Raw genomic sequence first — 27,462 nt, forward strand, 5'->3', positions numbered from 1 at the left:
ATCCAACTAATATTTACTTAATGTCTACTCTGTACATGTCATGGTACTACAGGCCCATTTTGAAGTTTGAAGAACAAATTATATATTGCTTGGAAATTTGTGTCTTTAAAAAGCTAATATCAATAGTTATTTCATATTTTAAATGACAAATACCTATTCAATACTTGGGACTCTTTAACATAAATTTAAATGCAACAGAGGGATAAAAAGTGAAAAATTCCATTGAGACATCAGGTTTTATGAGGACCATATATAATGTTAGTAATAAATGATGTGGAGTTTCCTTACTGGAAAGTACTACTTATGCCAGGCGCAGCAGGCCACGCCTGTAATCCCAGCACTTTGGGAGGGTGAGGCGGGAGGATCTCTTGAGCCCAAGAGTTCAAGACCAGCCTGGGCAACTTAGTGAAAAACCCATCTCTACAAAAAATTTAAAAATTAGTCAGGTGTGGTGGCGTGCACCTGTAGTTCCAACTACTCTGGAGGCTGTGGCGGATCACTTGAGCCCAGGAGTTCAAGGCTGTGTGTGCTATGATTGCGCCACTACACTCCAGCCCAGGTGGCAGAGCAAGGGTCTCAAAAGAGAAAGAAAGAAAGAAAAGACTAACCATAATCATTCCTTACAAGATACAAAGCATTATCCTGATACAGAAATGTTATGGAAACCCAAACTGATCTTTACACAGTTACTTGTAGGATCTCAGACCTTTGAAATAGTCATTTAAAAAAATTATTTATTTATTTGAAATAGTCATTTTTGATCCCCAGAAGGAAGAAATCACAAATTAAAAAAAGAAGCAGCTTAAGGCTCAGATCTGTAGATTGCTTTTTCAGGAACCCAGAGGACAGACAGCTGGGGAGGAAACTGCAGAGGAACTTGAGGTTTCTGGAGTGTGGATGGCTTACAAGTACCTGGCGACACCTTCACGCCCCAGGGTTGCCATGGCACCACCTTTCCAAAATACTGCTTCCTAGGTACAATATATCTTTTTTTTTTTTTTTTGTGAAACAAGTCTTGCTCTTTCGCCCAGGCTGGAGTGCAGTGGCGCGATCTCAGCTCACTGCAACCTCTGCCTTCCGGGTTCAAGCGATTCCCCTGCCTCAGCCTCCTGAATAGCTGGGATTACAGGCACGCGCCACCACACCCGGTTAATTATTGTATTTTTAGTAGAGATGGGGTGTCAACATATTGGTCAGGCTGGTCTCGAACTCCTGACCAAGAGATCTGCCCGCCTCAGGCTCCCAAAGTGCTGGATTACAGGCATGAGCCACTACGCCTGGCCGGTACAATCTATCTTTATTTTTATTTTTTTTTGTAATTTTTCTTTATCTACTGGCATCCCCATGGAGGCCCTTTCTCTCCCCAACTTTCCCTCGTGTGTGAAATAAAGACCACTGAATCTATTAACTTCCCAGGCCTTGAAATTCCATTTTCGCACATACTGCCACCTCTAAACGATTTCTGAATTTTTTCTTGTTACCCACTCAGCTAGGAGTTTCATTTGCCAAGCATTTTAACAGCAGAGAAGGCAATTCTGTGGGCCGATGCATTTGCGTTTAGGAGGCACAGATATCTCCTAATAACCTTCCTATCTTCACACTGGTGGCTTTTGAATTGTTCAGGGTTTTAGAAATACCATAATCTCAGCCTATTAAATATTAAGGGACTCCTTCAGATTCCCTGAGCCTTAAAGTTACGTTATGCAAATCTGTCCGAGTGTTTCCATGGTGCAGAATAAAAGTTATGGTAGGGTTTTTTGAAGCAGCATGACTATAAACGTCACTCCTGTCACTGCCTTTCACAAGAGCCCACTTGCTGTGAAATATTTTGAAAACAGAGCTTAAGTGGAGATAACGCAGAGCACAAACAGGCGGAAATAAGAATAAACCGTGCGTGGCAGGCAGAAACCCGGAGGTTGGCTGTTTCTGGAGGGGAAGAGAACGCTCTGTAAACCTGGAGGAGAAACCACGCGGGCCACTGTTTGGGGGCCTCCTGGGGGTCGTTTCCCTGGTCCCCTCGGGTTGGGGGGCTCCTCCAGGCCAAGGAAGCGGCCCCCTAAAACCGCTTCCGGGACTGCAGCTTCTCTCCCCACACTCCCAAGGAGCAGAGCTTTCTTGGGCCACAATTCTCCGCGACCCAAAAATAACTACACAGATGTGAGGAAAAGGGCCAAAGCCTACGGCACAGGGCGGAGCTTAGTTACAGCCTTATCGCTTATGGCCAGGAAGCTCGAAACCTAACCCAGCACCAACCTTTTATAGCCGGTCCCTCGAGCCCCGCCCTAGCAACTTCTCCTGGCAACGCCTCGCCCAGTGCTCTGCGGCCTTATCGGCCTCCGCCAGGCCTTTCCTGTTCCCCTCCCCCAGCCCGCGCCGCCCGGCCGCCCGGCTCACTTGACCAGCCCCAGGGGAGGGGAGGAGCGAATGGAAGCGTGAGGGGCGGGGCGCTGGGAGACGCTCGCGTCATCAAGATGCGCCGGGCGAGTTGCGGCGCCTGGTGTCTCAGGGAGGCTAGAGGTTCGGGGAGTTGGTGATATGGCGGAAGGCGCTGGGCTGGTGTGGATTCGCGGCCCCGGCTTCGGGTGCAAGGCGGTGCGGTGTGCCTCGGCTCGGTGCACCGTCCGTGATTTTATCCACCGGCACTGCCAAGATCAGGTGAGGATTTCGGTTCCTGTTAGGAAGGAGAAAGAGGCAGACAGGTGGCAGCGCTGGGTGCGGAGTAGGTCTGTCCGGAGGAGGAGGGGCGGGTACCTCTATTCTCTGGGGTTTTCACTTGTTGAGGCTGAGAGTTCCTCAGTGTTAAGGTGCTTCGAACTGTTACTCAGAGCTTCCTTTTCTTTTGTGGTGGTGGTTTGCCTCCCCACCAAGAGGGAGAAAAAAACTGTTAGAGGCACTTAGTCCGGCTCACAGTTACAAATACTTTGTTTCTCTTTCTTTATCCGTAAATATAACGGTCTTCTGGCAGTTGGGCAGGCTGATTTTTAAGGCTACAGTCTTCACCTTCTTACTGTGGTTATGTGACGTGTATTTTGTTCAGTTATCACACAGCCTTGTTAAGCCCCAGCCTGGAGAAGTATGTCATATCCGAACCCAGGCCAAAGGATGATTGGGGAGGAAAATTGATTCTTCTGGTCACTCGTTGTGACCAAGCATTCATTCACACGTGTGTCCTGTTGAGAGCCTGGGTTCTTAGGGCCTGTTATGTAGAAGTGTTCACTAATCATTTGATGGTCTTACTTGTCCATGCACATTTGCGGAAACCTACCAGGGACTTCCCAAGTTACACGTGCGCTTTTACTTAACTCTCAAGTAAGTAAGCTTTTACCAGCAATAAGATATTGAACCTATTCAGTTGTCAAAAGAATTTAGTGGTTTCCCTGAATCTAATTTTAATGTTGGCACTTGATCTAGAACTCTGTTCTTTCCGCACCTCATCCGTGCTTTCCTCGGCTATTTCCTCTGCTTACTATTTATAAGCTTAACAAATGTTAACGCTGCAGTCTAAACCAGATTTTTAAGAGACTTGGATCGATTCCGTGAAGAAGCAATGTGTGTTTGCAAATAATACGGCTTTTCACTTTCCATGTTTTCCTTCCTGCTCTGTAATCCAGTCTAAAAACTGTAAGCACAACTGTTTTTGACCATGAAAATAATTGCATTCTAATTCTTTTGAAAATAATTCTTTTCTCATGAGTACAGTTTTCTTTTCTCCTCTCTCTGCCCCCCGCCCACTGGCGGATTTTCACTCCTGTTGCCCAAGCTGGAGTGCAATGGCGCCATCTCGGTCACTGCAACCTCCGCCTCCTGAGTTCAAGCGATTCTCCTGCCTCGGCCTCCCAAGTAGCTGGGATTACAGGCGCCCGCCACCATGCCTGGCTAATTTTTGTATTTTTAGTAGGAACGGAGTTTCACCACGTTGGCCAGGTCTTGAACTCCTGACCTCGGGTGATCCTCCCACCTCAGCCTCCCAAAGTTCTGGGATTACAGGCTTGAGCCACTCTTTCGGGCCTATGAGTACAGTTTTCAAACTTGCTGACAATTGACCAAAGTGAAACCAGAAAAAATAGGATCTTAATCATGAGGTATGTTGGAAATAATTATTTTTAAATCGGAAGCAAGAAATAATAGGCCAGGTGCGGTGGCTCACGCCTGTAATCCCAACACTTAGGGAGGTCGAGGCGGGCAGATCACCTGAGGTCAGAAGTTCGAGACCAGCTTGGCCAACATGGTGAAACCCCATCTCTCCTAAAAATACACAAAAACTGGCTAGGCGTGGCGGCAGGCGCCTGTAATCCCAGCTACTCGGGAGGCTGAAGCAGGAGAATCATTTGAACCTGAGAAGTGGAGGTTGCAGTGAGCCAAGATTGAGCCATTGCACTCCAAACTGGGTGACAAAGATAGACTCGGTCTCAAAAAAAAAAAAAAAAAGAAATATAAATGAGTGGATTCAGTCAGAAACTTAAGAAACATGACCATAGCAAATATGAATAGAAACACAAAAGAGTATTTGATGAGATACTGGAACAAATAAGAATAGCTCAAGTTCACACCTATGTTTTTAAAAACAAAACTGTTCTGACACATGATGAAGTTAGTGTTAACTCCCACTGAGAAAATAAAAATCTGCCCTGCTTTTCATCAGGCTGGGATAACAGACACAAATAAAGCCAGCTGCAAAATTTATGTTTGTTTTTGTGACCCCCACACTACACCGATGTACAGCTACAGAGTTAACAGGAAATGGTGATATGTCATAATGTCATAATGACCCCCATGAAGGTCTGCTGCTTTCTTATTCACTGAGAAGCCTTGGTCTCAAAAACCAAATAATATCTAAGGAATTTTGCTGTTTGAAGTTCTCTCGATAAGAGTGAACCCTCCCACTCTTGCCCTGTGGAGAAGCATTCTTGATTTCCAACCCAGGACAGAGCTTCCCATTAAGGGTTTCTGGACACAACTTTCCACATTTATCTTAAATTTGTAGTTTCCAAGGAAAGAGGAGCCTTCACAATCCAGAGCTGATGTTGATGTTTTTATATACAGTCCTGTTTTATTTTGAACGTGTTTAAACACTGCTTGACGTAAATTTCACCTCAACCCCACCCTAGCCCCAAATCTTGTAATGACACTCCTTTCTTTGTGTTGGTGAGATACCCATGACTCCTGGTGTGCAGTTACCCTCGTTGCAGTGAATAAGTTTGACAGGTTTATCTCTGATAGCCGTAGGCTGATTGTGCTAAAACACACATGATAATTTGTGTTTGAAGCACTTTACAATGCACAAATGGTTAAAAACAGTTAAATTGAGTCTAAATGTTGTATCCTTTTTTCTGCTCGTGACGTCATTGACAAGAATCTTAACGTAGAAAATGCAATTTTGTTGATCAGTTGTTTTGTTTAATAAGCCATTCTGTTTGAAAATGAAGTGTACATAATTTCCTTGGTGTATACTTTCTGCCTTCATATTAATATCTTTTAAAATTATTTAGAAATACCTACCCATTAGACATACAGAAGGCTTCTAATGTATAAACATTAAATAGATACAAAATGTATTACATATCTCATTTAATGTTTACAACAGTTAAAGTATAAAGTATTTTAAAGACAAGAATAGTCCTTCATGTTACCTCATTGCAAATAGCCTGAGCTGAGCTCCCGTGCTCTTCTCTCCCGCCGTTATATTTGCCTAGGAAAACCCCAGATAACATAAATCCAACTCTCCACCTGTTCTGCCCTGGCTGGGCAGTGACTGTGGTAGAGAACTATAATCACATAGCTCAGTCTCCATACATCCACCAGCCTGGTACTGGTTGGTAATTCTGTATTTCCTTGGTCCAGAGTGGGCTTTTACTGGGTTACAGGACTGCTGAGAGTATTGATTCATGTAGGCTTTGGGGCAGCTCCACAGAATCTGGGGCTGCCCAGCATCTTCAACAACTTTGCACATTTTTGCTCATTTTTCATGTTTTTATGTCTCCCATGGTGTATTTATATTGGTTTATTAAAAACCATACTCTTGACTCCTTCCTTCTCTACTTCTTATTCCTACCTGTACTTTTTAGGATTGAGGACTACTTTTGATGTTCAATTTAGTTTTACCTGTTTAAGAAAGTCAGAAAATGGGACCTCCACAGTTATTTAATCTGAGTCCTGCATAGTCTTCTACCTTGACTTAGATTACCTATCAAAGAAGAAGCAGTTTTTGTTTTCACCGAAAAGACTGAAGTTTCTTCTATGTGTGATAATTAGGTAATATTGGGAAAAATTTATACCCAAAATGCATCATGTGAAATGACTTTTTTTCTCCTAGTAGTTGACATTTCCAATTCAACAAATATTAATTGAACACCCACTGTTGTAACCAGAGTAATAAAAAGACAGCTAGGTCCCGCCTTGTAACAAACTTAGATTATTATCTCATCGAAGGCATTAAAAAACCAAATTTGTCTCTAGGATGTTCCAGTGGAAAACTTCTTTGTGAAATGCAATGGAGCACTCATTAACAGCAGTGACACAGTGCAGCATGGAGCTGTTTATAGTTTGGAACCCAGACTTTGTGGTGGAAAAGGAGGTAGGACGTGAACATTGACTACTTAGTTGTAGCACATTTGTAGTCTTTATTTATTTTTATTTATTTATTTTTATATTCTGCTGCTGACATTTGCTGTCTTTAGCCATGGTATTAAATTAACAAATTTCTTAGTCTCTTTAGTATGCCAATATTGTTTTGCCTTATGAATTCTTTTATTTACTTAACCTGATTTTGGACATTTTCTCTTTTATTCTTTTGTTTTCTTTCTTTCTCTCTCTCTCTCTTTCTTTTTCTTTTCTTTTTTTTTTTTTTTGAGATACCATCTCATTCTGTCACCCAGGCTGGAGTACAGTGGTGTGATCATGGCTCACTGCAGCCTTGACCTCCTGAACTCAAGCAATACTCCCACCTCAGTTTCCCTGGTAGCTGGGACTACAGGCACACGCCACCATGCCTAGCTAAGTTTTGTGTTTTTTATAGAGATGGGGTTTCGCCATGTTGCTCAGGCTGTCTTTTATTTTTGTTGAGGAGGAAATATTGTATGATACTATTCCCACTTTCTTCAGCTGGATAGCTCTTAGGGAACCTAGGCTCTAAAACTTGGGGGAAAATTAAATGAAGAGAGATGGCCATTATTCTGTTCAATTTGCTGAATAAATAGTTTTTGTTTTTCTAAATCTCCTTCCACTTTAATCAGAATTTTCTCTCATTATTACAGTTCTAAAGGAAGTCTAAAGTTACCTTAGGAAACACAATTGTTTACAAGTTGAGGCAGATTAAGGTTTTGTTTGTATTAACACAACTACTAAGAAAGAAAATGAGAAAGCAAAAACAATATAAACAGTTGTTGGTATTTCTCCTAATGTAGTGACATGTGATCCCTAAGCGTTCTCAAAATCTACAGTGATTTGGTTTGGTTTTCAGAGAGCTGACATCTCAGACTGTATCCAGCTGTTTAAAATCGTGTCATTAAGAATGAAGCATGGGCTGGGCATGGCGGCTCACGCCTGTAATCCCAGCACTTTGGGAGGCCAAGGTGGGTGGATCACCTGGGTCAGGAGTTCGAGACAGGGCTGGCCAACATGGGGAAACCCCGTCTCTACTAGAGATATAAAGATTAGCCAGGTGTGGTGTTACCCGCCTGTAATCTCAGCTACTTGGGAGGCTGAGGCACAAGAATCACTTGAACCTGGGAGGTGGAGGCTGCAGTGAGCCGAGATTATGCCACTGCACTGCAGCCTGGGTCAACACAGTGAGACTCCGTCTCAAAAAAAAAAAAAAGAATGAAGCATGTGGCCAGGTGTGGTGGCTCACAACTATAATCCCAACACTTTGAGAGTCCAAGGTGGGAGGACTGTTTGAACCCAGGAGTTTGAGACTAGCCTGGGTAAGATGGTGAGACCGTGGTCTCTACAAAAAAAAAAAAAAGCTAGGTGTGTTGGCACACGCTTGTAATCCTAGCAAGTTGGGAGGCTGTGGTAAGAAGATCTATTGAGCCCAGGAGTTCAAGGCTGCGGTGAGCTTTGATTGCATCAAGCCATTGCACCCTAGCTTGGGTGACAGAGCAAGGCCCCATCTCTTAGGGGGAAAAAAAATGAGTGAATGAAGCATGTCGTATCAGCCAGTGAGAGCTTAAAATTGCCTTTCCTTCTAAACTCATTGAAAAATCTCACTATATACTTTTTAAGTCCTTAATCTGAGAATCTTGGTGTATCTGTCATTGGGTAAAGCTTTTTAAGTATTCTAGCTGTACAGGTATTATACCTGTGTGCAAATAACTAACACAAGGATAAATAATTAGATTTGGGAAGGCTAGGTATTTTATCTCAGAACTATAAAATGAAAGGTGAAAGGCATGAGGTTCTTTTACTTTCGCTGCCTGAATTAGAACCTTGATGTTCATCTTTTCTGAAAGAAAAAAAAAAAAAAGTAGAGATCATTGTTAATCTTGTGATATAGATTGTTTTCACAAATTCTGCTTTTATTCATCCTTGAACACATTTTAACCTGCTTTCTCCAAATACATCTGTTCAGGTTTTGGATCTATGCTCCGAGCACTTGGTGCTCAAATTGAGAAGACAACCAATCGAGAAGCTTGTCGGGATCTCAGTGGAAGGAGACTACGTGATGTCAATCATGAAAAAGCGTAGGATGCCCACCTTTGTTTGTTTTTTTTGATACTTTCCTATCAGTAGTGATGATACATATGCCATGTATATTGGAAATGGAAACTTAAAATATTTACATGTGAATTTATTATCAGATTTAACCTTTTTGATAATTTAATAATTATCTTTGGGATTTAGTTAAGATCAGTATCATATGCTAGTAGTAAACATGGCGTACCATTCTAAGAGAATTATCACAGTATGAGCAAGTGCATTAATTCATCAGGGACATTTTATATATAAAAGTGTATATGTAATGTATCCATTCAGTTACATCTCTTCCTCCCTCATCCCCAGAATGGCTGAATGGGTAAAACAACAAGCCGAGCGAGAGGCTGAAAAGGAGCAGAAGCGGCTGGAGCGACTGCAGCGGAAGCTTGTAGAACCCAAGCACTGCTTCACCAGCCCCGACTACCAGCAGCAGTGCCATGAGATGGCTGAGCGTCTGGAGGATTCTGTCCTCAAAGGTGAGAATGAGGATTCTTTAGTGTGTTCAGCTGGCACCCCTGAAGCCAGCTGTTCAGACTGCTCTACACTACACACAAAGAGCAGTTCTTAAGCTTTTTTTAGGTTACAGATGTCTGAGAATCTGATGAAAACCTTGGAACTTTTATCCTCAAAAATGAACACAGTATATTTTTTAAAAAAGAGCACACACAACATTTGGCATTTTTTTTTTTCCCCCAAGATGGAGTCTTGCTCTGTCACCCAGAGCTGTAGTGCAATGGCACGATCTCAGCTCACTGTAACATCCGGCTCCCACGTTCAAGCAATTCTCCTGCATCAGCCTCCGGAGTAGCTGGGATTACAGGCGTGCGCCACCACGCCTGGTTAATTTTCATATTTTTAGTACAGACAGGGTTTCACCATGTTGGCCAGGCTGGTCTCAAACTCCTGACCTTGTGATCTACCCGCCTTGGACTCCCAAAGTGTTGGGATTATAGGCGTGAGCTACCATGCCCAGCAAACATTTGGCATATTTAACCCCTGAATTCCATTGGGTCATGGGCCCCAGGTAAGAACATTTTTGTTTGTATTTAGAGATGAGCTAAGTCTTCAGAAGATGTCTAGACCTCAAAGAATTTCCTGCCGGTTTTAGGTCAGTTCTTAATGTGAATGATTATCATTAACTTTTTTTTTTTTTTTTTTTTTTTTGAGGCGGAGTCTCGCTCTGTCACCCAGGCTGGAGTGCAGTGGCGCGATCTCGGCTCACTGCAAGCTCCGCCTCCCGGGTTCCCGCCATTCTCCTGCCTCAGCCTCCAGAGTAGCTGGGACTACAGGCGCCGCCACCACGCCCGGCTAATTTTTTGTATTTTTTTTTAGTAGAGACAGGGTTTCACTGTGTTAGCCAGGATGGTCTCGATCTCCTGACCTCGTGATCCGCCCGTCTCGGCCTCCCAAAGTGCTGGGATTACAGGCTTGAGCCACCGCGCCCGGCCTATCATTAACTTTTGTTTTTAGCATCCAAAACATTATGGCAGGCTTAGCATGGGAACAATTGAATAAGAAACAATCTTTTTCCATCAAAAAGGTTATGACATAACAGGAAAAAGACAAGTGTATGCAAATAACTAACACAGGAATAAATAATTAGGTTTGGCGAAGGCTAAGTATGAACTTGTCAGTCTCAAAAGTTATGAATTGTGCAATGGTGCCTTAAAAATCTGCTTCTAGACTAGAATGTTTATTATTTTAAATCTGTGTAAATTTGGGATTAACTGTATAAAATGTTGGTATCTTAAGAAATTTAAATCTAGAACTGTAGATTGCAGCTCTTTTTGCAATCCATGTTATTTATAATTTCTTTAAACTCAGTCCCTATAGTAGAAACTGAGTTGTTTAAATTTCTGGTTAGGTATGCAGGCTGCCTCCAGCAAGATGGTTTCAGCAGAAATCAGTGAGAATCGGAAACGACAATGGCCTACCAAATCTAAAACAGACAGAGGAGCCAGTGCGGGAAAGAGGAGATGCTTCTGGTAAGTGTTTCACTTTCATTCCCAACTGATCTTTGAGGACTGATATGAGACATTTTCTCTTGTTTATCTGGCACAAACACATTTTTGTGTAATGTTTGATGGGAGCTCAGAAAATTTCCAGAGTGCTTCAGGCTTTAGGTTTCAGTGATTGTCACATTGTACATACTGCAGTAATGGTTTCTGCTGTGAATGCCGTTAATTGAATGTAAAGGATGAATTTTTACCTTACACTGAAACATAAAAATAGCTTTATATTTGAATTACTTTTTTGGTGTTGAAGGGGTTTAACTTTTAGAAATTCTAGGTGGAAATCAAGCTGTACTTCCAGTTGGTTGTTTTCTGTAGTTTTTTGCGGTCATTGAGGTCTGGTCACTTTGCCAGACTTCTCTTCACCACTTTCGCACTTGAGGGTAAAAAGCACAGTAGTACTTTTTCTTGTTCATTTTCTGATAGTTCTCTTGTCCCTCTAGTTGGTCCTCTTTGTTGCCAGTGACTTCCCTTGGGCCAAGTTCTTAAAAATAAGTTTATCCCCTTTGGGGATAAACAGATAATTATTAATCAAAGATCATATAACACTGTGAGTTCAGCATACAATGTTTGTTCTTTTTGAAATGAGAATTAAATGTTCCTGAGAGAAAGGGTGGTGACACTACCTGTGGTTTGTATTTTTTTTTGATGAGGTTTACTGAGGTATAATTTATATATAGCAAAATTCACCCTTTTTGGTTGATTGGTTCTATGACTTTTGAAAAATGTATGCTATGTAGTCATGTAACCACCACCATAATCTAGATAGTATTTTAATGACCTGAAATAGTTCCCACGTGCCCTTTTGTAGTTAAGTCCCTTTTCCCACCTCCAGACCCTGGCAACCATTGGTCACCAGTGTGATATTTGTTACTATGGTTTAGTCTTTCCTAGGATGTCATATAGCCTTTAGTGTCTGGCTTCCCTCACTTAATATAAAGCTTTTGAGATTCATCCATGGTAGTGTATGTATCAGTAGTTCATTCTTTTTTATTACTCAGTATCATTTCATGGTATGAACGTACCACAGTTTGTTTATCCAGTCTCCATTTGGTAGACATTTGGGTAATTTCTGGGTTTGAGTAATTATTAATAAAGCATTGGGGTTTTTTTTGTTTTTTTTTTTTTTTGAGATAGGTTCTCACTCTATTGCTGAGGTTGGAGTGCAGTGGCGCGATCTCGGCTCACTGAAGCCTTGACCTCCCGGGCTTAAGCTATCCTCCCATGTCAGCCTCCTGAGTAGCTGGGGCTAGGGCGAATACCACCACGCCCAGCTGATGTTTTTGCACTTTTCTGTGAAGACAGGGTTTTGGCATGTTGCCCAGGCTGGTCTCAAACTCCTGACTTCAGGTGATCCTCCCGCCTCAGCCTCGCAGAGTGCTGGGATTATAGGCGTGAGCCACTGCTTCCAGCCCACGCATAGGATTTATAAATGTGTGTGTGTGTGTGTGTGTATTTTAATATTTATTATTGGGCAACACCTCTATAAAACAGAATAATTGTTCCTAGGATTTTCTTTATATTTTTTTTCACCAATCAAGTCAAGGAGCAACACCGAATAATTTTCTTCTTTTCCTTCTTTTTTTTTTTGAGACAGAATCTTGCTCTGTCACCCAGGCTGGAGTGCAGTGGCATGATCTCGTCTTACTGCAACCTCCACCTCCCAGGTTCAAGCAATTCTCCTGCCTCAGTCTCCTGAGTAGCTGGGACTACAGCCATGTGCCACCACACCTGGCTAATTTTGTATTTTTAGTAGAGACGGTGTTTCACCATGTTGGCCAGGCTAGCCTTGAACTCCTAACCTCAAGTGATCCACCCACCTCAGCCTCCCAAAGTGCTGGGATTACAGGCGTGAGCCACCACGCCCGGCTGGATTTTCTTTATAACTATCATTATCATTATTATTATTATTAATTATTTTTGAGACAGAGTCTCACTGTGTGGCCCAGGCTGGAGTGCAGTGGCGTGATCACGGCTCACTGCAACCTCTGCCTCCTGGGTTTAAGTGATTCTCCTGCCTCAGCCTCCCGAGTAACTAGTACTACAGGCACTGCCACCAGGCCCAGCTAATTTTTATATTTTTAGCAGAGACGAGATTTCACCATATTGGCCAGGCTGGTCTTGAACTCCTGACCTTGTGATCCACCCACCTTGGCCTCCCAAAGTGCTGGGATTACAAGCGTGAGCCACCACGCCTGGCCAACTATTATTTTATCTAATTTCCAACTGTTGAAGTTAATGTAATATGGCGGAAAAAAACTAAGCAAAATCAATTTTGCTTTTAGAGATTCAGAACTTTAGAAAGGAGATCCTCTTGGATCTTTGGGACAGTTGGTTCCAGTCTCATTGAAATTTTTTCCTTCTGTTTATAAGCTCTGGAATATCTTTTTCCTGAATGTACCTGTTCTTCATCTCAAGCTAGCATAAACAGATTCTGTTTCCTGAACAAACTATAACTCTTTGCTTTATTTATTTATTTTTGAGACGGAGTCTCACTCTGTCACCCAGGCTGGAGTACAATGGCGCGATCTCAGCTCACTGCAACCTCTGCCTCCCAGGTTCAGGTGATTCTCCCACCTCAGCCTCCTGAATAGCTGGGATTATAGGTGCGTGCCACCACACCCAGCTAATTTTTGTATTTTTAGTAGAGATGGGGTTTCACTATGTTGGCTAGTCTGGTCTCAAACTCCTGACCTTGTGATCTGCCTGCCTTGGTCTCCCAAAGTCCTGGGATTACAGGCCTGAGCCACCGTGCCCAGCCAACTCTTTACTTTACATAGAAGCTACAAATGCTGTTAAATATTTCTGTTGCTTCTGACAGGTTGGGCATGGAGGGACTAGAGACTGCAGAAGGGTCCAGCTCTGAGAGCTCAGATGATGACAATGAAGAAACACCAAGCACTTCAGGAATGGGTTTCCATGCTCCAAAAATTGGCAGCGATGGTGTTGAGATGGCAGCCAAATTTCCCAGTACTCAGAGGGCGAGAGTAGTGAATACAGACCGTGGACCACCGGAACAACTGCAGATCCCGGTGACTGACTCTGGGAGGCATATTTCGGAAGACTTATGTGCTGGGCTGGGGGAGTCCAAAGAGCATTTGGAAAGCAGGATAGTTACAGAAACAGAAGAGACCCAGGAGAAGAAGGCAGAGACTAAAGAACTCATAGAAGAGGAACCCACTGGGGCTGGACTGAGTAAGGATAAAGAGACAAAAGAAAGGACTGATGGGGAAAGAGTTGCCGAGGTAGCACCTGAAGAAAGGGAAAACGTTGCCGTTGTCAAACTGCAGGAAAGCCAGCTAGGAAACACAGTAAGTATGTTTTGGGGTTGATATCTAGAGCTAAATCAATTTAATCTCCACAATAAGTCATTAAAATGAAAATACGCTTTTCCTCCTCAGCTGCTTAGTGAAAGGCTTGTTTGATTTTAAGAAGTACGGATTATGGTGAAGCTTGCCTTGTTCCCCAAAAGACTTTTTTTAAGCTCTGGCATTTATAGTATGTTGCCACTAGGTGGTGTCCTTGATTCCATATTGTATCAATTGTAAGATGCATGTTTTCTACATTTTAGCATGTCTAAGATGTGTATAACATATAACTTAATTGGTATTGTTTATTCTTAGTAATACATGAACAAGAGTATATTACGATCGATGGCATTTTAGATTTGATGAAATGCGCTCATTTTTCCTGTCACTAAATTGCTACTCAGCTTTTTCTAATGTGAGGATAGTTTGAACAATAGTTTCAGCTGAATGTGAAGACCTCTTTTATAGAAGAGGAACCTCTCCTTTTAAATGTATCATTAAATCTTAAGTACCCACAGTCAGCCTTTTAAAAAAGGCATCTTCAGCCAGGTGCGGTGGCTCATGTCTGTAATCCCAGCACTTTGGGAGGCCGAGGCGGGCAGATCACTTGAGGTCAGGAGCTCGAGACCAGCCTGGCCAGCATGGTGAAACCCTGCCTCTATTAAAAATACAACAACAACAAAAAGTAGCCAGGCATGGTGGTGCATGCCTGTAATCCCAGCTACTCAGGAGGCTGAGGCACGAGAATTGCTTGTGCCCTGGGAGGCAGAGGTTGCAGCGAGATAATGAGATTGTACCACTGCACTCCAGCCTGGGCGACAGAGTGAGACTCCATCTCAAAAAATAATAATAAAATAAAAAAGGCATTTTTATTTCATTCTCTCAAAAAGTTGGTTTTTCACTGTCTACAATGGACTGGCTTCCAGCAAAAATCTCTGATGTTCTTTGATCTAATGGTTTGCTTTTTAGAATAGGTGAAACCTAAACTACTTAATTTCCTTCGATAAACACAAAACCTACCATTCGTTTAGCCAGCACCTTCCCCTACCCCCAGTAAATAAAAATGCATAAATTGCCCTTTCTGGTGAGAATATTGGAATTTTTTTATGCTAAGGGCTTTACAGTCTCTGGAGTTGTAAGCATGTAATTTTTATGTTACGTGTATGCATTAGATAAGAGCTTTATCCGGACTGAAGTCTTAGAAAAATAAAAAAGGAATCATAGGATAAAACCTGATATTTTTCAATGTTAGCCATGGAGTTTTGTTCTTGATGTTGTAGTAATAGCTGCTGTATTCCTAACAACCAGGTGTGATTATTTAAACACACATAAGTGGTATTTTAGAATTTGGTCACAAATAAGCCAAGGTTAACTCCCAGAAATCTAACAAAATAGCTTTATTAAGAAAACAAAGATCAACTAGAAAGATAGAGTGTGTCTCCAGAGCTCTTTAGTATTTTAAAACTGTAAGAGAAAGTTATTCTCCGAATATAGTTTTTAAAAATCATCCAAAGATGAACATTTTCATTCTTTTCAAGGTATCATTAGCAGTATTTAATTTTGTCTTTTTTTTTTTTTTTTTTTTTAACACAGAGTCTTACTCTGTTGCTCAGGCTGGAGTGCAGTGGTGTGATTTCTGCTCCACCTCCCAGGTTCAAGTGATTCTCCTGTCTCAGTCTCCGGAGTAGCTGAGACTACAGGCACGTGCCACCACACCTGGCTAATTTTTGCATTTTTAGTAGAGATGGGGTTTTACCATGTTGACCAAGCTGGTTTCGGATTCCTAACTTCAAGTGTTCCACCTGCCTCCACCTCCCAAAGGGCTGGGATTACAGGCTAATTTTGTCTTAAAGTCTATAAAGGCACTTGGTGGGTAGAACAGTTGCGAGTCTATTGAACAGCATTTGAGTTTGTTATATAAGGGGGAGCTCTGACAGTTAGTCTTAATTACTCAATTAGAATGGAAAGCATTAAGATTATGGAATTAATAGATTCAGAAGCGTGGGATTCTCATTAAGCTTTTAGGAGTGCCTACTCTTTTCTGTGGGAATAGTGTGGGGATAGGCTGGCTATATTTTACTGTTTAGATTTTTACTAGAAAAATCAGAAAAGAAAGAGCAATATTAAAAATCTGTTTGGGAATGCTATACTTCTGTTACTGTTCTGAATGCTTTTTTCTAAATGTATAGATGAAAAATTAGTTTTTATGTATATTGAGAATACTTACGGAATAACATGTGGATGGATGATTAAAATTCAGTTGCAGGATATGGCAAATTAAATGAAAAATTCTCAAGAAATAAAAGGTACGCGACAGTTAAAGAGTTTTTATTCAGAGGAAGAAGCCTGTTTTAAATACTTTCTTATTTTTTTCCCCCAGGTTATTGATAAGGAAACTATAGATTTATTGGCGTTCAGCTCTGTTGCAGAACTGGAGTTGCTGGGTTTGGAGAAGCTCAAATGTGAACTGATAGCCCTTGGACTGAAATGTGGGGGCACTCTGCAGGAGCGGGCAGCAAGACTCTTCTCTGTCAGAGGACTAGCAAAGGAGCAAATTGACCCGGCTTTATTTGCCAAGCCTTTGAAAGGAAAGAAAAAATGAGTATCATCAGAGCTGATTCCTATTGCTTTATAGTGTCTACCATTTATAACCTGCATAATGTGGACTCTTGACCAGTATTCCTGTTGATATTAAAAGCTAACTTTTTAGTAACCCAATTCTAACTATCCCTTTTCCTTGTTAGGTGTCTATAGAGTTAACGTCTGAAACCATCTGGGCCTTAAATTTTCTTTGTCTAGTTTTCTATAATGTACTTAATAAATATAGGGCTATTCACATTTTTTGGTTTGATCTCGTGTCATTTAGGTAATGAATCTATCCAAGGAATCTATCCTTTTGACCCAGGTTATCAAATTTGTAGACAAGTTTATTTATAATGGTCCCTTCTTACCCATTTAATGTCTGTAGGGGCTGTGTTGATAATTTCCTTTTCATTATGATACTGGTAATTTCCTAATCAGGTTGGGTAGGGGTTTATCAGTTTTATTAATCTGACTTGTTTTTTATGTTTTATTATTTTTTATTTTTTTGAGACAGAGTCTTGCTCTGTCGTCCAGGCTGGAGTGCCATCTTGGCTCACTGCAAGCTCCGCCTCCTGGGTTCACGCCATTCTCCTGCCTCAGCCTCCCAAGTAGCTGGGTCCACAGGTGCACACCACCACGCTCAGCTAATTTTTTGTATTTTTAGTAGAAACGGGTTTCACTGTGTTAGACAGCATGGTCTCGATTTCCTGACCTCATGATCCACACCTGCCTAACTTTTAAAGAACCAACCTTTGGTTTTATTTTTCTCAATTGTTTATATAATTGATTTATTTTCTTTCTTCTACTTAGCTTGAGTTTCCTTTGATCTTTTTAGTTCCTTAAGATGAGCCTTAGGTCATTGATCTTAGACGTTACTTAAAATACATATTTAAAGCTATACATTTTCCTTTAAACATTACTTTAGTTGTGACTTTACAATTTTATTATGTTGTATTTTTATTATTCCGTTCTAATTTTCCTTTTTATGTTGTATTTTTATTATTCAGTTCTAATTTTCCCTTTTTTTTTTTTTTGAGATGGAATTTCACTTTTGTCACCCAGGCTGGAGTGCAGTGGTGCAATCTCAGCTCACTGTAACCTCTGCCTCCCGGGTTCAAGTGATTCTCCTGCCTCAGCCTCCTGAGTAGCTGGGATTACAGGTTCCAGCCACCATGCCTAGCTAATTTTTGTATTTTTAGTAGAGATGAGGTTTCACCACAGTGGCCAGGCTGGTCTTGAACTCCTGACCTCAGGTGATCCACCCACCTTGGCCTCCCAAAGTGCTGGGATTACAGGTGTGAGCCACCACACCCAGCCTCATTATTTTCTGATTTCCTCCCTGAATAATTCTTTGACCCATGGATTATCAAAAGTGGGTTGTCTGATTAGCAAACATTTGTTGCTGATTTCTACTTTTAATTCCATTGAGGTCAGAAAATATCCTCTTTATGATTTCAGTCCTCTTAGTTTTATTGAGACTTGTTTTATGACCCAATATATTGTCTGTCATGGTGAATGTACCACATACAGTTTAAAAGAATGCATATTTTAGGCCAGGTGTGGTGGCTCATGCCTGTAATCCCAGCACTTTGGGAGGCTGAGGTGGGAGGATCATTTCGAGACCAGCCTGGGCAACGTATAGCGAGACCATGTCTCTAAAAAAAAGAATATATAATTTGAATTGTTGGGTTAATATGTTCTGTAATATCGATTAGATTAAGTGGTTGATAATACTGTTCAGATCTTCTATGTCTTTACTGATTTTTTTGTTTATTTCTATCAGGTGCTGAGAAAGGATGTTAAAATCTTCAATTACGATTGTGGAATTGTCCATTTCTTTCTTAAATGCTACCAGTCTTTGCCATATTTTGAAACTCTAATAGCTTAGGTTATGTTATGTCTTCCTAATGTATTGACTATTTTATCATTATGAAATTTCCCTCTGTCTATGGTAATTTGGGTTAGAAATCTACTTTATCTTATGTGAATATAGCCACTACAGCCTTCTTAAGCTTAGTGTTTGTACAGTATACCTCTTTCTATTAATTTACTTTGTACTTCTGTGCCTATTTAAAGTAGTTTATTTAGGCCGGGCGCGGTGGCTCAAGCCTGTAATCCCAGCACTTTGGGAGGCCGAGACGGGCGGATCACGAGGTCAGGAGATCGAGACCATCCTGGCTAACACGGTGAAACCCTGTCTCTACTAAAAAAAAAATACAGAAAACTAGCCGGGCGAGGTGGCGGGCGCCTGTAGTCCCAGCTACTCGGGAGGCTGAGGCAGGAGAATGGCGTAAACCCAGGAGGCGGAGCTTGCAGTGAGCTGAGATCTGGCCACTGCACTCCAGCCTGGGCGACAGAGCGAGACTCCGCCTCAAAAAAAAAAAAAAAAAAGTAGTTTATTTAAACATTTACTTGAGTCTTGCATTTTTATATATTGTATCTGTACCTTTTAATAAGTGTTTATTAACATTAAATGTAATTATTAATAGGTTTCTAATATTTTACATGTTTCCTGTTTAGATAAGATTATTTTATAATTGTATTTTAATTTATTGACTCTTTATACTGTTTTAATAATGTTTTTGAGTTGGATGTTCTAGTGATTACAATATACATTGTTAATTTTTCAGTCTACCTAGAGTTGATGTGCCACGTCACATAAAATGTAGAAATCTTTTAAGTGTGTACATCCATTTATCATACCTGTCTTTTATGCTGTAGTTGTCACACATACTAAATCTACATATATTGTAAGTCTTGTCATAAGTTACAATTTCTGCTTTAAATAATGATATGTATTTTAAAGAAATTAAGAGGAAAAAATAAAATCTTTTCTATGTATTCACATATTTACCATTTCTAATATTCTTCATTTCTTCTTGAAGATCTAATAGCCTTTCCCTTAAGCCTGAAGAACTTTCTGTAGCATTTTTTATGTCTCCTGGCAACAAATTAGTTTTCTCTCTTTTTTTTTTTTTTTTTTTGAGACAGAGTTTCGCTCTTGTTGCCCAGGCTGGAGTGCAATGGCACAATCTCAGCTCACTGCATCCTCCACTTCCTGGGTTCAAGCAATTCTCCTGCCTCAGCCTCCTGAGTGACTGGGATTGGGCATGTGCCACCACACCCGGCTGATTTTGTATTTTTAGTAGAGACAAGGTTTCTCCATGTGGTCAGGCTGGTCTCAAATCCTGACCTTGTGATCCACCCACCTCGGCTTCTTAACGTGCTGAGATTACCACTGCGCCTGGCCAGTTTTCTTTTTTTTTTTTTTTTGAGATGGAGTCTCGCTGTGTCGCCCAGGCTGAAGTGCAGTGGCCAGATCTCAGCTCACTGCAAGCTCCACCTCCCGGGTTTACGCCATTCTCCTGCTTCAGCCTCCCGAGTAGCTGGGACTACAAGCACCTGCCACCACGCCCAGCTAGTTTTTTTGTATTTTTTTAGTAGAGACGGGGTTTCACTGTGTTAGCCAGGATGGTCTCTATCTCCTGACCTTGTGATCCGCCTGTCTCGGCCTCCCAAAGTGCTGGGATTACAGGCTTGAGCCACTGCGCCCGGCCAGTTTTCTCTTTTTTAAAAAGAATTCCTTGGCTGAGTGCAGTGGCTCAGGCCTGTAATCCCAGCACTTTCGGAAGGCTGGGTGGGTGGATCATTTTAGGTCAGGAGTTCAAGACCCGCCTGGCCAACATGATGAAACCCCGTCTCTACTAAAAATACAAAAAAGTAGCCAGGTGTGGTGGCGCGTGCCTGTAATCCCAGCTACTTGAGAGGCTTAGGCATGAGAATTGCTGGAACCCAGGAGGCGGAGGTTGCAATGAGCCAAGATTGTGCCACTGCACTCCAGCTTGGGTGACAGTGAGACCCTGTCTCAAAAAAAATAATCTCTTCACAGATCTTGTTCCACTGTCTTCTGGCCACCTTTGTTTCTGATGACAAGTCAGTGGATATTCGAATAGTTGTTCCCTTTATAGAATGTGTCTTTCTCTTTGGCAGCTTTCAGGTGTGGTGTTCTATGTATTTATCCTGGAGTTTGATGAACTTCTTGGCTCTAAATTTATGCTGTTTAATCAAATATAGGAAAGTGTGAGCCATTATTTCCTCAGGTCTTTTTCCTGACCCGTGTTTCTCTCCTGGGACTTCAGTTACAAATATACTAAGCCTCAGTCTCAATCTCGAGTCTCTCTTCCCCCGCTACCCCCCACCAAACGGTTCTCTGTGTTCTTCAGATGATTTCTGTAATACAGCTAAGTTGATGGAGAGTCTTCAAACCAAAGTTGCCTTTTGGAGGAGCTGGCGTCTTGCCGGAATGGGCCTGCCTTAGTGTCTGCACTGTGCTCATTGGCTATAGAGTCCCCAGAAAGTGTGGCCTAAGTGTGAACCTGGTGGCCCCCCCACAGCAGGAGATCTGAGAGGCGTGTTTTTGTGGCTACCACAGTATGTTCTGTTGCTTAGGGAGGATTGTTTTTCCAGTCTGGGTAGTTGGAAACAGTTTTCTTCAAATTATGTGGATGCCTGTTCAGATCTTAAAAAGCACACTCAAAGGGAGAAGGGAAACATTTAGATTAAGAGAAGGTTAACTTTTTTTTTTTTTTTTAAACGGAGTCTCTGTCGCCCCGGCTGGAGTGCAGTAGCACAGTCTCAGGTTCATGCCATTCTCCTGCATCAGCCTCCCAAGTAGCTGGGACTACAGGCACGTGCCACCACACCCGGCTAATTTTTTTGTATTTTTAGTAGAGACGGGGTTTCACCTTGTTAGCCGGGATGGTGTCGATCTCCTGACCTTGGGATCCATCCGCCTCGGCCTCCTAATGTGCTGGGATTACAGGTGTGAGCCACTGCGCCCAGCCTAGTGAAGGTTTACTTTATAAGATTAGAGGTTCGTCTTTGGGAGACTCAGGCAGCCATGCCCAAATAATTTTTCTTTTGTGGCAGCATGAAGCTGGCTGGGCCGGTGCCCCTTTCCTAATTGGCCTGGTTATCCTCTTCAGGTTGCCAGAGCTCTAGCTGGGCCCTGCTTTATTTAGCATGGGAGTGTGAGCAGCTGTTGCCCTGCTCCCCGCAGGCAAATGGACCTTGACTGGCAAAATGAAAAGACGAGTTTTGTAATTGCCCCCTCTCTTGTAGCATTAAAGGCTAGAAGTAAGGAGGCCGCTGATCGGCAGAAACTGACCATCTTGTCACTCTCATAGGTGGCTGTAGTTCTTCCAGCCCTCACTGATCTGTGCATAGGAATGTTAATGGGCTTTTGCTGTGGGTCCATTTCACTCACCCACACATTTTGATTTGGAGATAGCTACCTTCCTCCTTCCTCTTCTAGTGCTCATACCGCAAGCTTCCTCATTATATTCCTTTTGTGAGTTCAAATAGGAGTTTGCAAGAGGGAATTAAATATGCTCAGATTACCTTATTGAGCCAGCACCTGTTGGTGATTTTCAAGGTGAAAAGTGCCCCCCCCCCGACCCCTGAGAAAGTCTAAGAACACCAGGTGTTAATTCTAGGCTGGTTCTCATCAAAATCATAAAAGCATTGCCTTAAACTTTATGGCCTTATTTGTGTGCCTGAACAAGAATACAGGAAAGGATTATAGACTCCAGGCGGCCCTGTGCCAGCCACACTGTTGCTGCAAGCCACCTGCCTATTGGCCTGTTTCTGGGAGGAATCTCTAGATTCAGTCAGTGCTAGTCTCATCCTTGGTGTGTTTGGTATTACTTTTTCTTTGCATTCACCTTCATGAGATTTCCTTTGAGAAAAACTAAATTAATGATGCTCTGTAAAGTAAGCCTACACTCAAACCATTCATAGGTCATTGATTCAGGGTGGCCCCCACATAATACTGATGAGCTGAAGGAAAGAGTGTGCATGGTCATACTTTGGTTTTCCCTGGAATACAGGCCATGTGGTGTGGTGAGCCTTAGGGCAAGGGTTTTAGAGTTTCTGATCTGGGTCTAAATCCCGATTTTCTTCCTTTCTAATAGTGTTTCATCAGACAAGCTCCATAGCCTTTCTGAGCATCAGTCCCCTACTCCTGCTATTAAATGGGGTCATAGCTACTTTTAGGGATGTTAGAATTAAATAAAGTAGTATGTAAGATTCCTAGCACAGTGCTTAGCAAATTTGTAGTTGCTCAGTAAATGGAAGCTGTTGGAATACTCTACAGCACCATTGTCCAATAGAAATGTAATATGAGCCAGATAATGTAATTTTACTTTTTTTTTTCAGTCATTAAAAAGTACAAAGAATTAGCCAGGTGTGGTGGTGCATGCCTGCAGTTCTAGCTACATGGGAGGCTGAGGTGGAAGGATTGCTTGAGCCCAGGAGTTGAAGGCTGCAGTGAATTTTTTCTTTCTTTTTTTTTTGTTGAGATGGAGTCTCACTCTGCTGCCCAGGCTGGAGTGCAGTGGCACGATCTTGGCTCATTGCAACCTCTGCCTCTTGAGTTCCAGTGATTCTCCTGCCTCAGCCTCCCGAGTAACTGGGATTACAGGCATGCGCCACAATGCCCAGCAAATTTTTGTATTTTTTGTAGAGATGGAGTTTCACCATGTTGGCCAGGCTGGTATTGAACTCCTGACCTCAAGTGATCTGCACGCCTCAGCCTCCCAAAGTGCTGGGATTATAGGCGTGAGCCACCATGCCCGGCCAATGATGCAGTGAACTTTGAAGGCGTCACTGCAACTCCAGCCTGGGCGACAGAGTGAGACCTCATCTCAAAAAAAAAAAAAAAAAAAAAATTACAAAGAAGCAAGTGAAATTAATTTTAGCAATATATTTTATTTAACCCCAAAATATTCAAAATATTTCAAAGTAATAGAAAATTATTAATGAGATAGTTTACATTTGTGTGCTAAGTCTGAAATCTGGTGTGTATTTTACACTTACAGCACTTGTCAATTCACAGTGGCTACATTCCAGGTGCTTAATAGCCCCGTGTGACTTTCAGCTCCTGTATTAGGCAGTGCCCCTCTAGAACACATCTAAGGCAAGGCAGTGAGCACAGCAGAACTGTCCACCTTAATCCAAACACATGTGTACAGAGCTGAATCAAAACCAAATCAGGCTGGGAAGACCTGGGGCTTTTAGCACGCTCTGCCCTTCCCTGAGCCACCCTTGTGATCAAGTGGAACATATGTAAAATAAAAGCTTTATGAGCAGTCAGGTGTCTTTCCTGTGGGGACTCCTTACATGCCAGGCTTGCAGAGGTGCAGAAACAAGTGTGAAAGCTGTGGTCTGTGAGTCCTAACCTTGGCTTTGCTGGTGCAGGGCTGGGTGACCTCATCTGGCAAACTGCGGTATCTGTTTACTTTTGTGAATTGAGCTGTGAGGCATAGCTGAAATTTGCATGGGGGTGACAAACAGACTTTAAAGCATCTTGCGAAAAAGTAAGGAATTAGGAGTTGTAGACAAATGCTCAATGAAAACAGAGTGTGATGTTGGGTATTGCACCAGACCCTAGTGCTGGATCCCTCAGTTTACCGAGTAGATCATTTGGTCCAATTACAGAGTAGCATAGGAATGGCGATTACCCTGGCATGTCCCATCTCTCCTTGTTGAAGTTCTGCTTTTTTTTTTTTCTTTTTTTTGAGATGAGGTCTTGCTATGTAGCTCATGCTAGAGTGCAGTGGCACAATCACGGCTCACTGCAGCCTCCACTGCTGGGGCTGGGACCACAGGCATGTGCCACCCTGTACAGCTAATCTTTTAAAAATTATTTGCAGAGACGAGGTCTCACTGTGTTGCCAGGTTGGTACTTAATCTTTTTTTTTTTTTTTTTTTTTTTTGAGACGGAGTCTTCACTTTGTCGCCCAGGCTGGAGTGCAGTGGCACCATCTCGGCTCACTGCAAGCTCCGCCTCCCGGGTTCGCGCCATTCTCCTGCCTCAGCCTCCCGAGTATCTGGGACTACAGGCGCCCGCCACCGCGCCCGGCTAATTTTTTGTATTTTAGTAGAGACGGGGTTTCACCGTGTTAGCCAGGATGGTCTCGATCTCCTGACCTCGTGATCCGCCCGCCTCAGCCTCCCAAAGTGCAGGGATTACAGGCGTGAGCCACTGCGCCCGGCCGGTACTTAATCTTTCAAGACAGCTCACAGGCTTCCTCTTCCAACTGTGAGCCTCAGTGAGGAAACAGTGGGCTTGTGGAGTTTATTCTGCAGCCCTCCAGTCTCCAAACATTAATTGTGCATGTCTGATCAGTAAAACATTTGGGGGTGCATCCCACATGATGTCACTCATCTGTCAGAGCCCTCCATCGGCCTCGGAGTACAAGCCCACACACTTACAGTGACTGGCCATCCCCTCTTAGGCTGCACGCCTCTCCCCTCTCTGACCTCATCTACTCCTCCTCACTCCACCGCAGTCCTTGCTGTTTCCGGAAGCAACCAAACACACTATGCTCCCCCGGCATGGCACTGACTGTCCCTCCTCCAGGAACAGTCTTTCCCAGACATCCCCAGGGAAGACTCTCTCACCTCTCACTCGATTTAAAATGGCAACCCGCGAGCCCCGTCACTTTCTTTCCTGACTGGTTGGTTGGTTGGTTGGTTGGGTTTTTTTGAGACGGAGTCTCGCTCTGTCGCCCAGGCTGGAGTGCAGGGGTGCAGTCTCAGCTTACTGCAATTTCCGCCTCCCGAGTTCAAGCAATTCTCCTGCCTCAGCCTCCCAAGTAACCCAGACTACAGGCTTCCACTACCATGCCCAGCTGTTCATTCATTCATTCATTCATTCATTCATTCATTCATTCATTGTATTTTTAGTAGAGACGGGGTTTTGCTGTGTTGGCCAGGCTGGTCTCAATCTCCTGACCTCAGTGATCCGCCCATCTTGGCCTCCCACCACGCCCGGCTGACAGTTTTATTTTTTTTGAGACGGAGTCTTGCTCTGTCGCCCAGGCTGGAGTGCAGTGGCGCGATCTTGGCTCACTGCAAGCTCCGCTTCCTGGCTTCAAGCAATTCTCCTGCCTCAGCCTCCTGAATAGCTGGGATTACAGGTGCGTGCCACCACGCCTGGCTAATTTTTGTATTTTTGGCAGAGACAGGGTTTCACCATGTTGGTCAGGTTGGTCTTGAACTCCTGACCTCGTGAACTGCCCGCTGTGGCCTCCTAAAGTGCTGGGATTACAAGCGTGAGCCACCGCGCCGGGTCCTGACAGTTTTTTGTTTTTGTTTTTTTAATATTACCCCTTACCATACTTTTTTTTTTTTTTTTTTTAATTAAATGTCCCTCTCTCCTCAGAAAATAAGCTCTGCCAGGGCAGAGAGTTGACCTGTTTTATCAGTGCCGGATACCTAAAATGTGCTCCATGAATATCTGTTGAATGAATCCAGTGTACTAATATGGTATTTATAAAACAACAAATGGAATTCCAAGTAAATTCACCATCTCTCAACAGACCACGTGACATGTTCGCTGGGGTGTATGTACCTGCTTTGAAACATTTGCTTGTAGAAACGGGTGTCTTTGAAAGTGGTTGAGGAAAATGAGTGGGACTATTTTACCAAAATCTGAGAGCAACTGAAGTGAGCACATGATTGGCAATTCTATAGAAAGGGGTTCTGTTGAGTCACTCACCACCAGCCAACCATTAAAAAGGTTACCCGTTTCTGAGGAAGACTCTTCCTGCAACCACTAGAGGGCGCTGTGCACTAGCAAATGCCAGCCAAAGCCGTCAGGGAGAGACTGCTGGGGAAGATGGGGAGGTGGTGGCGTGGCAGTGTTGCCTGGCAGTGGGGTAGCGGGTAGCAGTGGGGTAGCGGGTAGCTGAATGGCCAAATCCTGTGAGACCCACCTTTCCCCATCCTTATACTCCCCCACACACCATAAGTGGCAGACTGATGATTAGGTGCAGCTGGCCAGGGTTGGACTAGGCTCTGTTCTTTCTGATTCTTGAATTCTCAGATTTAGCTTTAGTTTTCACTGTACAGGTGGTGAATAAATCATTTACTGTCTTGCTGAATATCCCATAACGTTATTACTTCTGTCCTCAACAAACAACGTTATCTTAATCATTTGTTGTTTTCCACTAGAGGAATTTGAGTATCTGTGTATGCAACCATGTCTTTATTTTTGTGTTATCAAAAATAAACCTGGGGCCGGGTGCGGTGGCTCACACCTGTAATCCCAGCACTTTGGGAGGCCGGGGTGGGCGGATCACCTGAGGTCAGGAGTTTGAGACCAGCCTGGCCAACACGGTGAAACTCCATCTCTACTAAAAATACAAAAATTAGCCAGGCATGCTTGTGGGTGCCTGTAATCCCAGCTACTTGGGAGGCTGAGGCATGAGAATTGCTTGAACCCAGGAGACAGAGGTTGCAGTGAACCAAGATCGCACCACTGCACTCCAGCCTGGGTGACGGGGCCAGACTCCACCTCAAAAATAAAAATAAAAATAAAAAAATAAATCTGGGGGCATATATAGCTGTGCTGTGTGTAGCTCTGACATACTTATTTGTGACTGGCTCCTGCATTTCTCCTTGGTGGGAAATGTACGTGTTGACATTAGGATTCAACTCGGTTATTACGCCCGACCTGAGCTGCTCTTAGACCAGGCAGGCAAAAGAGACCTCTGCCCAGAGTCTGCATCTAGAAAACACAGAAACACAAGGCTAGGGGAAGAGGAGGACAAAATCCCAGCCCTCACCCTGGAAATTCAGAGAAAAAGTGGCTGCTTTTGTTCTAGGTTCATCTCCCCAGATCATCCTTAGTGTTCAGGCAGATGGGGTCCAGGAGGCGTCCTTCCTCCCCAGCTCCATTCACGTAGGTGTAGTTAGCGGGGCTCCTAGAACTGCCTGGAAGTCCTGAGTGGGCACAGCAAGGTATGGGAAGGAGACTCGTCCACCCAGCTTCCGAGGAGTTGACAGATCCTTCAGGCCAG

General features: G+C 43.0%; 1 protein-coding gene across 1 annotated transcript; it reads left to right on the top strand.

The window, feature by feature from the left end:
* Positions 1–2,488: 2,488 nt before the first annotated feature.
* On the top strand, positions 2,489–17,125 carry SDE2 (SDE2 telomere maintenance homolog). The gene is made up of 7 exons (XM_025397651.1): positions 2,489–2,655; positions 6,457–6,574; positions 8,570–8,681; positions 9,001–9,170; positions 10,559–10,679; positions 13,528–14,017; positions 16,395–17,125. Exons 1-7 carry the CDS (start codon positions 2,536–2,538, stop codon positions 16,614–16,616), a joined length of 1,353 nt encoding a protein of 450 aa, XP_025253436.1. The 5' UTR covers positions 2,489–2,535; the 3' UTR covers positions 16,617–17,125.
* Positions 17,126–27,462: the final 10,337 nt, after the last annotated feature.

Source organism: Theropithecus gelada, chromosome 1 (genome assembly GCF_003255815.1).
Source record: "Theropithecus gelada isolate Dixy chromosome 1, Tgel_1.0, whole genome shotgun sequence".
NCBI lineage: Eukaryota > Metazoa > Chordata > Mammalia > Primates > Cercopithecidae > Theropithecus > Theropithecus gelada.

Excerpts from the sequence above, each read along its gene's own strand:
- SDE2 (XM_025397651.1), top strand. The coding sequence starts at position 2,536 with ATGGCGGAAGGCGCTGGGCTGGTGTGGATTCGCGGCCCCGGCTTCGGG. Across the intron at positions 9,171-10,558 it reads GGAGGATTCTGTCCTCAAAG|GTATGCAGGCTGCCTCCAGC; the intron begins GTGAGAATGAGG and ends ATTTCTGGTTAG. Across the intron at positions 14,018-16,394 it reads AAAGCCAGCTAGGAAACACA|GTTATTGATAAGGAAACTAT; the intron begins GTAAGTATGTTT and ends TTTTTCCCCCAG.